The 16,170-nt window shown below is 43.3% G+C and overlaps 1 protein-coding gene across 2 annotated transcripts in view; it reads left to right on the top strand.

The window, feature by feature from the left end:
- Prkcq (protein kinase C theta) overlaps nt 1–9,906 on the top strand; it is a 116,199-nt gene extending 106,293 nt beyond the window's left edge. For both annotated transcript variants that reach the window (XM_076872817.1, XM_076872816.1), the window contains exons 17-18: nt 6,167–6,295; nt 8,697–9,906. In XM_076872817.1, the coding sequence (XP_076728932.1) occupies nt 6,167–6,295; nt 8,697–8,852 (285 nt within the window). In that variant the 3' untranslated portion in view covers nt 8,853–9,906. The remainder of the gene's footprint in view (nt 1–6,166; nt 6,296–8,696) is intronic.
- Nucleotides 9,907–16,170: the final 6,264 nt, after the last annotated feature.

The following is a 16,170-nucleotide window of genomic DNA, read 5'->3' as shown; positions in this document are numbered from 1 at the left end:
ACATTGTTTGCTTTCTAGACTCTCCTGTGTCAGCTGGTTAAAAAAGATCATTTAGACAAATAATTTTTAACCTTGTTCTGGTTATAGTAAAAATGGGGAAAGGAACAAGATCCTTCAACATTGGAAGCTATCACTGGGTATTAAATCACAATTTTGAAGAATATTCCCATCTTTTTTCACTAGTCTCCTTTCTTCTCTTGAAGAATTGGAATTAAATGTCAAGGGATTACACTTCCACCTCTTAACACAAGAGACAACTTGCCTAAGGTAGTAGAAACTTTGAGGGTACTCCAGGGCTCTACCTGGGAATGGAGATCTTGACTCTGAGAGACAAAGCTCTCACAGGATCCTCAGCCCCAGGTTAATGGAACGAGGTATTTAAAAACCAAGGGCTGTTCCATTCCACTTTCACTTTCTGTGAGCCAAGCAAGCAATAAATAAAGGAAACTCCCTGAACAGCCAATTAAATTCACTTTTAATAACTAAACAAAACACGTGTAAATGAAAGCTAATTTCAAAATTATCCAATAAAAAAAAAAGATGACAAAGGTAAAAATAAGCTAGTGGGATTTGAACATAAACAGTTTCACTTTATGTAAAGCTAGTTTAAATATTATTACAATTCCTACAGTGAGTTTATTCTTGTTCTTATGAAGGACTTCAATACTTTAAAGGACTCAGTTTTGCTTAAAGGCACATTTAAAGCCAGCTGTAATTTCTGCTTTTTCTTTACACTTGGTTCTGTGAAAAACGCAGTGTAAAGTGTATGTGTCAGCCCCAGCTGCTATAACAAGACAAACTAAGTGGCTTAAACCACACACCTTTATTTCTCACAATTCTGGGGACTGAAGTCCAGGTCCAAGATGAAGGTCCCACCTGGTGGGTTCTTCCTGGTGATGGCTCTCTTCTTGCTGGGTCTTCACATGGTGAGGAAGAGACAGCAAGTATGAGCACTCTGCTGTCTTTTTCTCATAAGGACATTAATCCTCTTTGATCAGGGCTTCACCCTCATGACCTCATTTAACCCTAATCACTAACCTAAAGTCCCCATCTACAACCTATTGGGAGTTAGGGCATCAATGTGTGAATTTTGAGGGGACATAACTCAGTTGCTGGCATGAAGCTGCACTGAGAAGCCTGGACCAATAAAGTCCCTGGATGAAGACCAGGCCTGTTCTGAGGGCCAAGGGCACCTTCAGACACAGAGGCTGTCTTCAGGCAAGTCAAGGAATGGATGCCTGGAGCCTGTTGCAACCCCCTAACACCTGCCGATGCCCCCAGAAAGCCAGCTTTCCCACTATGCCTCCCAAACCCAGGGACCTCAGGATCTGAGATAGCTTCAGGCAAAGATGGAGAGTGGAGGTGGGACCCCTGCCAGGTGGAGACAACCAGAGGTAACTGCGGGAGGAAGCTAGGAGTGGCAATTTCCCAAGTGAGAAAGACTAGGAAGAAGGAAAAGATTGCTTCCTGTTGGGGAGAAAAGGGGAATATTCATGTGCCCAGAAACCCACTGAGCAATACAAGGAGAAAATATCGATACCTCAAATGACCTAAATGGATCTCAAGGGCAAGAAGTCAATCTCAAAAGTCATGTATTCTATGAGTCCAATTACATAACATCATTGACATTATGTCAAGGTGGTGGCCCAGATCCACACATGTGACAAAATGTCCTAGACACACACATCATTCCAACGCCAGCTCCTGGCTTTGTTATTATGTTACCATTATGTGAAACATAGCCATTGCAGAAGACTGGCCAAAGACACACGAGACATCTCTGTACAAGCTTTCCAATGTGCCATGAATCTGTAATTATTTCAAAATTAAAAGCTTAAAAGCAAAAGTAAACATAAGGGTAAATGCCATGCAAACACACACACACACACACACACACACACACACACAAATTCAACATGTACAGAGTAGTGTCAGTGGCAAAAAAAAGATTTGCAATGAGAGTAAGAAATAAATTTGATGAATTGAACAGAAGCCAAGACAAGTGAGAATAAAGAAGATAGACTAGTAGGCACAAGAGGTTTAAAGCCATATGAAAGAGTCTAAGCTTACTATTTCCCACATGAGTTAGTAAAAATCCCATGTCCTTTCTCATGCCCATATTCCAGAAGTTGGGCTGATTAAAACTTAGTTTCCGTCATGCAATTTGCTGCCAGTGACTGGCTTCCCGTTCTGTCTCTACCTCTCAGCTGCTTTGACCTAACAACCCCCACATTCTCAGGCCCTTTGTCTGCAAAAGTCAAAGGTAACACCATTTCTCAGAAATTTCCTCCAAGAACTTCTGCGTGATGTTGTAAAACCTAGAAGTCATGGGTCCTCTGGAAAAGCTGAACAAATCAGCCTTCTGTGACTTCCGTTATAAGCATCGGCGTCAGGCTGTATCCCTTACCCCTCTGAACACATGGGGGCATGTAGAGCACTGAACAAATTTCATGTCAAGAGCAGCTGTGATCCATCAAGAATTCCCGGGGGTGGGGGACACTGCGGTCCAGCTGATTACTGCCAAAGAAAAATCTTTTCCTCCCCATTTATTCATGCAGGATGTCCTGTCCATTTGTTTGAAAATGATGAAAAACTAATGATCTTGAACAGAAATGTTTCCCTTTCAATAGACGTATCTAAGGAGGGACTGAACAGAGGGTGGATTCCAGGTACGACCTGTCCCAGCCGATGGTGGCCCTCCTCAGCAGCTAGGAACTGCTTGCTTCCTTGCCCAGGCTGTCAAACAGATTTAAACAAGCTCCAGCTACATCCTGACCATTCATGCTAGAGTGTGCTGTTTCCTATCAATGTAAACCACCCTTCTGACAGCTTTTAAGGGCAATGACAAATCTTTCTTCACGAACTTTATTTCCCTGGAGCCAGTAACCTTGACCTCCTCAGGAATGGTCATCCTCAAGACTGTAGGCAGGTCAATTTGCTTCAGGCAGAAAAAAAAATGATAATTCACTATTCTGTGCAAAACTAGAAAAAATATTGGACTTTGAAGCTGTAGATCACATGATCTTCTCATTATCCATTTTACTTTTTGAAGTACACTTTGGACAGTTCACAGGTACATAAACCAAGCTCAGAAATCTCTTTGTCACAGTTTTCTTAGTACAAATGCCACATGTTTGCCAAAAAAAGGAAATCGAATGGAAAACCTAGTGTGGTACACACCTGGCCCAGGGGAGCTACTTCTAACTTGATTTTGAAAGCATTTTATTATAACATCAGCTAGTTGGGGGCCCATTCTTGACGCACTTAAACCTTCTATCTACTCCTGTTTCATCAAAATATCCTTAAGTGGTGGAGGTCATTTACTAGGATCATTTCCAGGAAGGAGAAACAGGGCATGTCACTTATTCCCTCTGTTTCTGAAAATATCACCATCTGTTGAGTTTAGCTTTGGAGTCCACAGGAAAATATACGCCACTGTGAACTTGGTGCCTTTTCTGTAAAGGAGGCTAAAAAGAGAAAGCAGGGGGTTAACAGAAGAACAGCAGCTAGACTACATGGAAAGACAGGATATTCATTTAGGCAGCCAACATTTGCTGAACATCTACTTTGTGCATGGCACTCAGCTAGACTTTGAAAGAAATAGAATAGTCTGCTTTCCAGATGTTACAGACCAATAGAAAACAGTCTTGGAACGTTGGGGGGAGATGCAGGTGAGAATTTCTGTAGTGGGAGATGGTCTGGGGCATTCAGCAGAGAGACCACCTAACACTAAATATAGGAAAGAGGCTGCCGATCATTGAGAGCCTGCCACTGACTAGATGTGTCATCTTGAGCCAGTGACTTAGCTACTCTGAGCCTCAGTTTCCTCAAATGACAACTGGGATAACAATGCAGTATCTGCTTGTTGAACTTGTTTTTAAAATCAGGACAAGGGCATGAAATTCCATTTAAACAGGAGAAATAAATACTGAAGATCTATTGGACAGCACTGTGACTGGAGTTAACAGTAGTGTTCAGTGTAATGGAAATTTGAAGAGCACGGAGTTTAATGTTCTTATCACACACGAAGGTTTAAGTCTGTGAGGTGATGGATATGTTTGTTAGTTTGGTTCAGTCATTCCATGATGTATATCAACATATCACATTGTACCCCATAATTACGTACAATTAAAACAAATAAATCAAGTCAGGATGATGTAGCTGAGGCATCTAGCACAGAGCCTGACTCTCAAGGACAGCCATGGGGATGAGTGACATTATCCATCATAAGCCCCAAATGTTGCCTGGGCCTCGTGGATGTTCGAACTCTAGAAATGACCTTGATTAGTCCTTGTTTACAGATGAGGACCACTAAGGTTTGTATCTTAAATGTCTTGCAAAAGGCCCATGTACCAATGGCTTAGTCCCTGGCTTACAGCTGTTGAGAGATGGTGAAAACCTTAAAAAGGTAGAGCCTAGTGAGAGGGCTTAGGTCATCAGCATATGTCCTTGAAGGGGACTATGGGACTCCAGCCCTTCCTCTTCCTCTCTGTTTCCTGGGTGCCACAAAGTGACCAGCTCTGCCCCACCATGGTTTCCCACCAGGACATGCTGCCTGAAAACAGGCCCAAAAGCATCAGGGCCGATCATGCACACAGTGAAACCTCTGAAGGTTTCAATGCACCATGCACCAAAGCAAACCTTTTCTCTTTTTAAGTTGGTTCTCTCAACTATTTTGTTACAGAAATAAAAAGCTGACTCACACAAGGACACTGAGACTCAAAACATGCACCCAGTGCCACGTGGGTAGTAAATCTCTTGGGTAAACAGCCCAGTGTTCTTTGCATGGCACAGATGTTTTCTCCTTAGCTGCTGTAGAAATCCAGGTTTCCACAGAATCCTCAGTGGTCCCCCCACAACAAAGAGGCAAGAGGCAAGAGGCAGAGGGGCCAAGGAGGACTTTACCAGGTGGATGTGCTAGATGGCTGCATGCACACCATGCTGGGAAATTTACAAGAGATTCTCCTGCTTTTAAAAAAAAAAAAGAAAAAAAGAAAAAAAAACCTCACTTGCTACAGGATGTTGTTTGATCTTTATGGTTTTGGTAGAACAGATCCTCTGAAGACTTTCGAGCAGTAGATAACAAAGGTGAAACAGCATTTTAGAACATACAAATGCTGTTCTTGTAAGCCACAAAAGCAAAAGAGGGAGGCAAGTCTTTGTCAAACACCCAGGAAAGTCACTGTGTTCCACCATGGGCCTGGTTGAAAGATCCAAAGTTTCCTTGGGATGTCTATGACCAGGGGTCACCTGAGAAACAAAAGCTGATCCAAGAGTACAGGAGGGCTGGGGGTGTGGCTCAGTAGCACAGCACTTGACTGGCATGTGCAGAGCCCTGGGTATAATACCCAGCACAGTGGAAAATAAAACTTGGAAAAGGGACTACTCCAAACGCCCAGCAATGGAGAAAGGACAGTGCAAGAAGACACATAAGCATCTCTTAGGTGACTATAGGAGAACGTTGAATGAGATGTCACTGCCCCAGCAGGCTGGAGGAGTCAGGGTGGTTCTCTACACTCAGGTGCCTTGCAGAGTTTCAGGCTGACCATGTGGGACTAGTTCATATGACCCCCAAGGCCCACAGTGCGGGGACCCTAAGAAGGCAGCTTTGTAAGAAATCATACTCCACTGAGAGCCAATCAAACAACAAATAATCACTTACTCTTTGCTGTTGGGTCTTACAGGTCAGGAGTTTGAGCGCACAAATGTATGTGTGAGCATGCATGTGCATGTGTGTGTGTGCATGTATGTATGGTTGTGCATATGTGTTCATGTGTGTGTTCACATGTGTTTGTATGTATGTGTGCGTGCCTCTGTGTATATGCAAATGGTTATTTTATTTAATCCTCAGAATAGCCCTGTGAGTTGAGCACTTGGCTCAATTTATTGAATTCTGTGATTTGCCGAAGATCCCATCAATAACACCTGGTGAAGCTGACCTGAGACTAGAACGGGGGTCACAGAGTAAAGGCTTTGAGTGTCGGAACTCCAGAGTGTTCAGGAAGTCTCATCCAGGGAGAGTGTCAGGGCCAGTTGGACCTGAGTCATAGGGTAAAGAAGGCTAGACAGGCAGGAGGCTGTCCACTAACAGGTCCAGCTCCACCTGGTGCGAAGTGGTTCATCTCTTGAGCAGTAAGTAAGCTGCCTGTTCTCTGCTCCTTTTCAGCTCTTTGTGAGAGAACCGGAAAAGAGGCTGGGAGTCAAGGGCGACATCCGCCAGCATCCTATGTTTCGGGAGATCAACTGGGAGGAACTTGAGAGAAAGAAGATTGACCCACCTTTCAGGCCCAAAGTGGTGAGGACTCAGCTGTGGGACGATTGTCCACCACTCTCCCATCCTCACAGGCTGCTTCAAGTTCTGCCCAGTCCTTACACCTCCCCAGCCCACCCTCTGGGGAAGAATTTTCTGCTTCCAGACAGGCTAACTCCCTGGGAGCTGAATCCAGGGGTATTTGTCACTGAGCTATACCCCGGCCCTTTTTATGTTTATGTTTGAGACAGAGTTTCACAAAATTTCTAGGCTGGCCTCCAACTTGCAACCCTCCTGTCCCAGCCTCCAGGTAGCTGGGATTATAGATGTGCACCATGGCACTGATCTGGCTTGCAAAATTTAACCTCTATAGTCAAAATGTCCCTGCATGAAGAATGAACTTCAGAGTGTGTCTGGATGGGATATGTATTTTGAGGGGTGGCTGTCAGATGAGAGGGGCTTCTGGCAGGTGCTGTGTACATACTTAGTGGTCACAGGCTGAGTGGTCCAAACTTGTCCCTAAATCTGCATTCTACGTGAGGAATGTTGGAGCCATTTTTCCATTCAAGTTTAGCTACCATCTGTAATGTGCTCACAGAGCTACAGTATCTAGTGGCAATCATTAGATGTTCTTCAGCTGAAGAAAGAAAAAGTAAATCAGTGTTTAGAAAAAAATAGATCTCTGACTTCCCGTGTGCTTTTGCACTAGTGAAAGTCACTTACCTACCTCAGAAAAGGCAGAGCAACCTGGCTTACAATAAGATGAGCACCATAAAGTAGAAATAAAAATGAACCACAGTCAAGGTGAAAAAGTTCTGGAGATGGAGGGTAATGGTTACACAATGATGCGAATGTGCTTACTGCCACTCAACTGTACTCTGAAGTAATGGACCAGAAGTGGTGGAGTATACCTTTAATTCCAGCTACTCAGGAGGCTGAGGCAGAAGGATCACAAGTTTGAGGCCAGCCTCTGCAACTTAGCGAGCCCCTCAACAATTTAGCAAGACCCTGTCTCAAAATTAAAAAAAATAAAGATAAAAGGCCGGGGCTACAGCTAAGTGTAGAGCGCTTTTCTATCATGTGGGAGGCCCTGAGTTCAATACCCAGCACTGCACACACACACACAAAAAAAAAGGTTAAAAGGCAAATTTCATCTTATATATATTTTATCACAGTTTTAGTAATTTTTAAGTAATTTTTTAAAGTAAGTAGTAAGTGGTGAGTTTGCCAGCTTTAAAGCTTTAACTATTGCTGGTGATTGCTGGGAACAGGATCATAATTACTTGACTGGGCATGGACTATCTCTGCCATGGCTGCTGAAATAGCACAGGCTTGTGGGTTTCACCCAGGAAACAGTCATAGCTGTTACCATGACAGTGAATGGCTGGAGGAAGCCATGTGCCTCATCCCCAGGGTCAGAAGAGTTGTTCTTAGCATATGTCTCAGGCACTGGGGATGCCCACCAGCCGGACCTCTCACCCTCTGACTAGTATATCACATCCAATACACAGTTGACCATTTACTTATGATAAGGTGAGTTTTTGCCTGATTTTGGCCACGGGAACAGCTGACTTCCTGCCTGACCTTCTACTGCAGATTAGCATTAACTTGATATTTGCCATATAAAAATCAGATGTTTGATCTGGGCTTGATCCATAGGACAATTCTCAGTTCTGCTGGTAGGAAGGCACTTCCCTGGCCTAGGGTCTGAGCAGCTATTTGTAGACAAGGGCAGCAAGCTCTGGACCTCACCATCCCACAGCCCCTTGAGGGTGGGAGGCCTGACCTTGATTTTGCTCATGTGACCTTCTTTTGAGAATGGCTAATCTCATCTTTGAAAGCTGAAATGTACTGCAGGTCGATCAGTATTCATCAATAGGCAGTACTGGCCCCACCTCTTTTTCCAGTCATGAGAACCAATAATGATCCCAAAGGCGCTTATCCCAGTCTGTAGAAGTCTCTAGAAGACAATAAAATTAACACAGGCAGAGGAACCAACAATAGCAAAGGATTCGGATAAAAGAACAGGAATATATAACCTACCAGGTTCCTTCCTTCCTCCTTCCCTTGCCCCCTCCCCGGCCACCACCTCACCTCTGTCCCAGATAAAGGACAGAGATCAAATGTGGGCTCACCACTTTTTCAAAGGTGGCCGGTCTTCCTTCACAGAGATTCTGAAGGAGGAGCATTAGATCCTATTGAATGAACACCGTGGAGCCACGCTATGTGGATTTCATGATATTACTAAAAAACTGATGACTCAGCATCACAGTGCCGTTCATTGCCAGCCCTGCATGATAACCCGCAAGTTTCCTTTGGGTTTAGCATTTCCGCAGATGCCAGCTTTGTCAGACACAGGTGATAGCCTTGACGACCAAAGATGAGATCATGAATGTAGCCACTGATTTTCCTTTTCCCTTTTTCTCCCCCTCCAACGCTGACCCAGAAATCACCCTACGACTGTAGCAATTTCGACAAAGAATTCTTGAATGAGAAACCCCACCTGTCGTTTGCTGATAGAGCCCTGATCAACAGCATGGACCAGAATATGTTTAGGAACTTTTCCTTCGTTAACCCAGGGATGGAGGGGCTCATCTCATGAACCCCGCCTCTGCAGAGCCTCGAGGGAATTCATCTTCTTCCTGTCCCCGGTTCCAGCAACACCTCTTGGGCCCCTTCTTCAAGAAGGAAAAGGAAAGAAACACTCGACAATAAAGGCTGAGTGAGCCCTTTTAGCACCTCACGTGACATTTTATCTGTAGCAGAAACCAACTCTACTTCACTAATGACAAAGTCCTGTTCTATCTCCTGGCATCTTTCACAGCTGCCCTGGAAGTTAGGTCATTACTAACCCTAGCTATTTACTTGAAAAATGGCTCTCTACACTGTGAAAGATTTGAAACCTAATACTTCTCTAAATTACGGTTCTTCCCTTGGGCGTCAACTGCTGATCAATGAAATGTTCCACGAATTAAGGAGCAAAGTAGTACAAAGACCAAAACAGCCATCACCTAGCCTAGTTGTGGATCTCACTTAGCCGCAGACTAGTAACCACTAACCCATTTCATGCTACGCGTACCTGCGGAACGGTAAATGGTTTGGTGGGGGAACCCTGCATAGGTTCTCATGGGATTCTTCACAATAAACGTAGCTTGAACTTGAGATTCACAAATCCATTCATTCTGATTAGCCATAAAATTCACAGGAAAGAGGAAAATGGAAAGAGCTTGTGTGACCGGATAGGGAAGGCTCACTAATTAGAACACCTACGCTGGTTGTCTTGTCAACGTAGAAATTAAGTTCAGAGTCCAACAAAGATAGTATCATTTTACTCCTGTCTGTCATTCTCGGGTGATTGCAGGACCAGTGCTGTCATTCATCACCATCCTCACACCACGACAAGAAAAGAAATGAAGTGCATGATTTTTCTAAAAGAAAAGGTCACCAGTCCCTCCTATGCCATCACTGGTGATTTGAGGACAAGCCTCTCTTTAGGCCTCATTCAAGATAAACAACCCATGCATGCGATTTGCAGTAGTCGATATCATTTTATTAGAATCCTAACTATACATTTTAAAGTATTTGTGCTGTTTGTATATTTTGATAAACTGTTGTGACTTGATGACAAAGAGGTAGATGTGTAAAAATGGAATAAATAAAGAAAGATGCTTCTTTAATAGTTTAATTCCCTATTTGCCACCCCCCCCAAGAACTTGTTTCTGTCATGTTGATCTTCAAAATGTAGCTAGCATTGACTCGATGTTTAAAAATTCAGAAATCAAAACACACGCAGTGCTAAGAGATCCAGATAAGTCAAAAATTACCATCACCGTCTCTCTCTTCCGCTTCCCGTGAGATTCCCTGAAGCAGCATTCTGCCATATCACCTCTCCATCACCACCACCCACCCGAGGCTCTGGCCTCACACCTCGACTGCCTCCCTTCCTCCAAAGCTGTCCTCTTTCCAGGCCTGTGGTTCTTATTCCTGCTGGTTTTTCTACAGGAAGGATGCTGTCTCTGACCTGGCCTGCGCGGGCTCCCTGACACAGCATTTTCCTGTGGCCCCTCTTCCATATTTGCTTGCCCCTCTATAGCTTCTTCTCCTCTTTCCTGTGTTTCCCCCTCGGTGTTTTTCTCCCACTTCCGGTCTTCAGTGACCACTCCATGCCAGGCAGACCATCTCAGATCCCCATCTCCAGCTCTGACCTCTCTGCCGGGCTCCAAGCTGACTCCACGAGCGCAGTGAGCCCATCCCACATTCTTGTGACCTTGTTCTCTCTTTTAGTTCCTGTATCTGTTGATGACGCCACCAGGGCCCCAGCGACTGGGCTCAGAACCGAATCATTACCAGCCATCCCTTCTCCCCCTCTCACCTCCTAAGTTTCTTTCTTTACCAAAACCTATGATTCTACCTCTGCAGTCTCTGAAACACATACTCATCTCTACTTTGCCTACTGCTAATGGAGCCTGGATCAATAGCGTCTGACTAACCTGCCATAGCAAGTCTCTCCCATCTTAATTTCTTTTTTTTTTTTTTTAAGTAGAGCATTATAGTTACACATAGAAGTTGGGTTCAGTTGGATAAAATCATACACATTTAGAATTTGATTTACTCCATTTCGGTTCCCATTCCCCCTTCCCCTCTCCTCCCCCATCGTACTCTACCAATCTTCTCTTCACTCATTTATTTATGTATTTTGGGTTGGTGCTTTCTACATAAAGGTGAAATTCCCTGTGTTACCTTTATATATGCCCATAACATGATTTGTCACATTGAGTCCACATTTCTTTCCCTTTCCCATCCCTCCACCCTCCCTCCATCTCCTCCTCCTACTCTTCTGATCTTCTCTATATGCTTACTATACACAGTTCCCCCATACCACTTTCTTTCCATTGTTTTGCTCTAGCTTTTACATGTGAGAGGAAACATTGAACCCTTGATTTTCTGAGACTGGCTTATTTCACTTAGCATGATGCTCTCCATTTCCATCCATTTGCCAGCAAATGTCATACTTTCATTCAAAAATTCTGCATGGCTGAGTCAACTGCATTGTGAACACATACATTTTCTTCACCCGATTCTCTATTGATCCCCATTTTAATTCTTACATATAGCATCTAAATTATCCTCACAAATGAAAGTTTTCATCATGTCACAGTGAACATGGGGGTATGTTCCAAATCCCATGTAATCCTCATTGGCTAAAACCCATTCAGGACCACCAAACCTGGGTACCCAGACAACCTCTTCCTTTACCCTCATTGCTACCTTTCTTGCACTCACCCTGTTATCCAGGCTGGCTGATTTTCTCATCCCTGCCTGTAAACACCCATCATTTCCTACCTACCCTTGGGCCTCCTTGATGATATTATTATTATTATTATTATTATTATTATTTATTTTGCCTGATATACCTCATCCCCACCTGCCCAAAGACTGCCTGTCTCTTGGATGCAGTTCAAAGGACTGGTCTGCTGTGAAGTGTCCCTGATCCTGGCCGATCCCAACCCCAGCTGGTGTAACCCACCTCTGAAACCTCCCCTGGCACTACACCTCTAGTCTGCATTCAGGGCATTTGTCATCTCCTAATAAACTATAAACCCTGTGAGCGCAGAGTCTCAGTCCAATGTACTCCCCACAGTTCCTTTCCACAGTTGTCTCAAAAAGAGGTGAGCCAGTGAACAGGTGGACAAGACGTGGGGCTATGGTATGATCGGGTCCCCTGAAGTTCATCTGTTGGAAACTTTATCCTCAGAGTATCAGAGTTGGGAGGCCAGGCCTAATAAGAGATGATTAGTCTCGAGGGCTCCTCCTTCTTGAATGGACTGATGCTGTTTGTGTAGGAGAAGTCAATTGTCAGGAGAATGGGTTGTTATTAAAGCAGGTTTGGCCCACATTTGCCCTTCCACCTTCACCATGGTATGACACATCACAAAGGCCCTGGCCAGATACTGGCACTATGTTCTTGGACTTCCCAGCCTCCAGAACCATAAGCCAAATCAATCTCTTTTCTTTATAAACTATGCAGCTTCTGATATCCTGTCATAGTAGGGGGAAAAACAGACTAAGACACACTGTAAAGTGAGGTGAATGGCAGCCCCTCAAAAGATATATCCGTCTGGTCCCTGTGACTGTGAACTTATTTGGACAAAAGATGACAGATGTAATTAAGGATCTTATGATGAGATCATCCTGGATTATATGGGTAGGCCCTAAGCCCAATGACAAGTGTCTTTATAAGAAGAAGTTAGAAGAGATTCAACACAGACTGACAGCACAGAGGGCCATGTGAAGACAGAGGCAGAGATAGAAGTTATGCGTCCACAAGCCTAGGGACCCCTCAGTCTTCAGAAATTAGAAGCAGCTGGGAAAGAGCCTCCCATAGAGCCTCTGGAGAGAACATGGATAACACCTTGACTTCAGACTTCCATCTCCCAGAACCATGAGAAAATTAATTTTTAAGCCACCTAGTTTGTGGTAATTTGTTACAGCAGCTACGCGACACTCACACGCACTATTTAATTAAGTCAGCAGTGAGTTTAACAGGATTACAATGAAGTTTATGTTTTCCTGAGTGCTGCTGTCATCACAGATGTAATCAAGGGGCATCACATTACTGGCTGGCCTGCATGTGGCTTGTCCTGTGACCCAGCTTCTCACAGTCACTGAACTTTGGTTCCCGTAAATTCCATATCGTGGTTCTTATTCATTTGCATTTTTCTCTAGCATCTCATTTCCCGCCTTCTTTTTCTGTCATCAGCCTCTATTATTCTTCTCTTTGATGGCAAAGCTCATGGTTTTTCCACACAAAATAGAAGCCTGTTTATCTGGGAGTCAGCAGCTGCTTCTTCCTGGAGGTACAACGTCCACACCGTGGCTGTCCTTTATAAATCTGTACCACATGTAGAGTGACAGAGACTCCCTCCTTAACAAAATTTCAGACAGGGTTCTCTGAGACCAACAAGGCCTCTCCCTGGACACGTCCTCAAGAGCCCAGTTTAGTAAGACTCCTACGAAGTCGGCTTGGCCAGTATCCATTTCCTGCCATCTGCCAGGTGATGTCTAAGCACGCCGTGATGGGTTGCCACATAAATGAACCTCACATCTGTCTTCTTCCCTCGTCTCCACCACCATCATCTTACTTCTAGCTCTCATATCTTCCTACCTGGATCCTCAGTACAAGAGCCGCCTAACAAATCTCTCAGCCATACATCAACAACCCTGATCCATCCCCCTGGCCACCCAAGATCTAATAGGCCAACATGATTGTTATCCCTACTTCTGCTCCTTAAGTTCCTCTAGTCAAGGATTCTGACCTTTTGTAAATACAACTTGTCATACAATATCAAATGGACCCTGGACTCCTTGAAGTCTCTCTGTGGAGCCTGAGTCAATAATCCCAGGTTTCATGGCTCCACGTTTCCCACAGAACAAACTCCCACCTCCAGAGCAAATGACAGCCTTCCCAGCCTAGTTCTCCACCTCTGCTCCACTCAATTCTAATTTTCAGGCATTGGCAATCCCATCCTCTTGCTCCCCTCCTGGTTGTCAAACCTTCAGCTCAACATGCCTGGAATAGTGTAGACACATTGAGGCTTGCCCAATTCCTGACCATCTGCAATTCTCAATCCAAAAATCACCCTGTTGGGTAAGAATTTCCTGATCCAGTCTGGTAAGATTAGTGGCCTTCCTTCATGTCTCCACCTGTGCCTCTGCAAGCTGTCCCACGGCACTTCTTTCACCAGGCTGTGTCAACTCTTTGAGGACAGGGACAGTGTCCTCCACCCCTGGCACCATGCTTTGCACACCACACAGGTTCAAATATTCATGGCAAACATGTAAATTAAATATGAAGTAGAAGTGACATTTTTTAAGATACACTGTTTCTCTTTCTCTTCTCAAAGGTCAAAAATCAGTGAGGACAGAAAGAGCAATGTAACTAGAATGCAAATAATGATAAAAAAAATTCCACTTGAGCCATGTGCATTGATCTTTTTGCCCATCAAGTTTTTTTGCAGAGCACAGGGCAAATATCATCCATACCCATAATCCTGATCTTCTTTCACAGACTCTATCAGTGGTGATCTCTAGAAATAAAAAACAAGTAGTAAATTCAGGATCCAGGGAAGATCATTTCATATTGGCTTAAGAAAGACCCACGGACTTGATTGAAGGGGTCAACAAAGTAAAATATTAGGCAATTCAGGATCTCTGCTCTGAGATTTGTAGGATACTAGAATGTCAACAGATTTCAGATATGTTCACTTGTGGGAGTAACTGACCTTCATGAATGCCTTTGCAATTGGCTTATTATCCATCACTAGGCTAAAAGCGAGCCTAACAGGAATAAAGATGAAATGGCCCAAGAGTGGACAACAATAAGAAAACCAGAAAGAAGCAAAGGACAATAACCATTTGGCTAAATTTACAGAAAGTCAGAGCTAGAAAATACAATAGACTTAAATGTTTTCTTTTAAGGTAAGGATAACTATAAGAAGATTAAAAACGGACCATTTCACACTCAAACAATTAGAAGAACAACTAGAAGAATAAATAAAACAAGTAAAGTTAATCAAGCAATTACAAAGGGGAATAGAAAATAGAAACAATAATAAAAGGGAGAAATAGGGCTGGGGATATGGCTCAAGAGGTAGCGTGCTCACCTGGCATGCACGGGGCGCTGGGTTCGATCCTCAGCACCACATAAAAATAAAATAAAGATGTTGTGTCCAGCAAAAACTAAAAAATAAATATTAAAAAATTCTCTCTCTCTTTCTTTTCTCCCTCTCTTTAAAAAAAAGGGAGAAATAAATGCAAGCATACATGCCACTAATCACAACACATATTGGTGAGCTAACTCCTCCTGATAAGAGTCTCCAGTGGATTTAAAAAAAAAAAAGTTGTCTTTATGCTATTTAAGATTGGTAGACCCAGAACAAAATGACAAGAAATTTTGACAATATATGGTAAGAAAAAATATACTAGGCAAATGTAAAAGAAAATAAAAAGTGAAGGAAAGGAGTATAATGCAAAAGGAGGGAGCCCTGACAGTAGTTAAAGCATTAAAAACAAATTTTATTCAGGAACAATTCCTTCTCTTTTACATTTGTCCATCCTGAGCTGTTTTCCTCTGCCATACCCTTCCACCATGATGTGCTGCCTCACCTCAGGCTCCAAGGAATAGAGTCAGCCGTCTGTGAACTGAGGCCTCTGGAATGGAAGCCAAAATAAACCATTCCTCCTCTAATTATTCTTGTCAGGTCTTTTGGTCCCAATGATGAAAAAAACTGATTAAAATAACATGGAAGTCCAAAAATTCAGAGAAGCCTAACAAGAGTTCAGCGTAGGAGAGATTCTTTGCCAAGACAAAAGTAAGAAATGAGAAGAAAATATCAAGCCTAGTAATAGTAATATCAGACAAAACAGAAAGGTATTCTATACTGAAGAAAAATATCTTAAATACAATGTAAATATGGAGTTTTTTTAAGTATAGATAACAAAACCAAACCAATAGAAATGCAAGAACCCAGATAAATCCATCACCATAACGAAAGGCATTAAAATGCTCCTCTCAAAAATCAAAAAGTAGGCAAAAAAAAAAGGGGTAAGGATATAGGAAAATGAACAAGTGTGAGCTAATATATAGCAATGAACCAGTGTGAGCTAATAAAATGGAGAACTATAAAGTCAGCAAACGTTGGAAATATAACCCTTCTAAGAAAAAAATGTACCCTATTCACAGGGCTCAATGAGGAGGAAATGAGCTAACCTATGGAAAGTAGTTGGTAGGTGGCACCACGTAAACAGTAAAATAGGTGAGCACCATCGAAATTTCAAAATCTGGCCACACAAGCTCTGTTATGAGACTGCGGTTCCTGACCACAGTGACAAGATGAGCGACGAGATTCTATGCGGGAAGT

Source organism: Callospermophilus lateralis, chromosome 13 (genome assembly GCF_048772815.1).
Source record: "Callospermophilus lateralis isolate mCalLat2 chromosome 13, mCalLat2.hap1, whole genome shotgun sequence".
Taxonomy (NCBI): Eukaryota; Metazoa; Chordata; class Mammalia; order Rodentia; family Sciuridae; genus Callospermophilus; species Callospermophilus lateralis.
The sequence above is the reverse complement of the archived record's forward strand: the minus strand, read 5'-3'. Positions and strand labels throughout refer to the sequence as shown.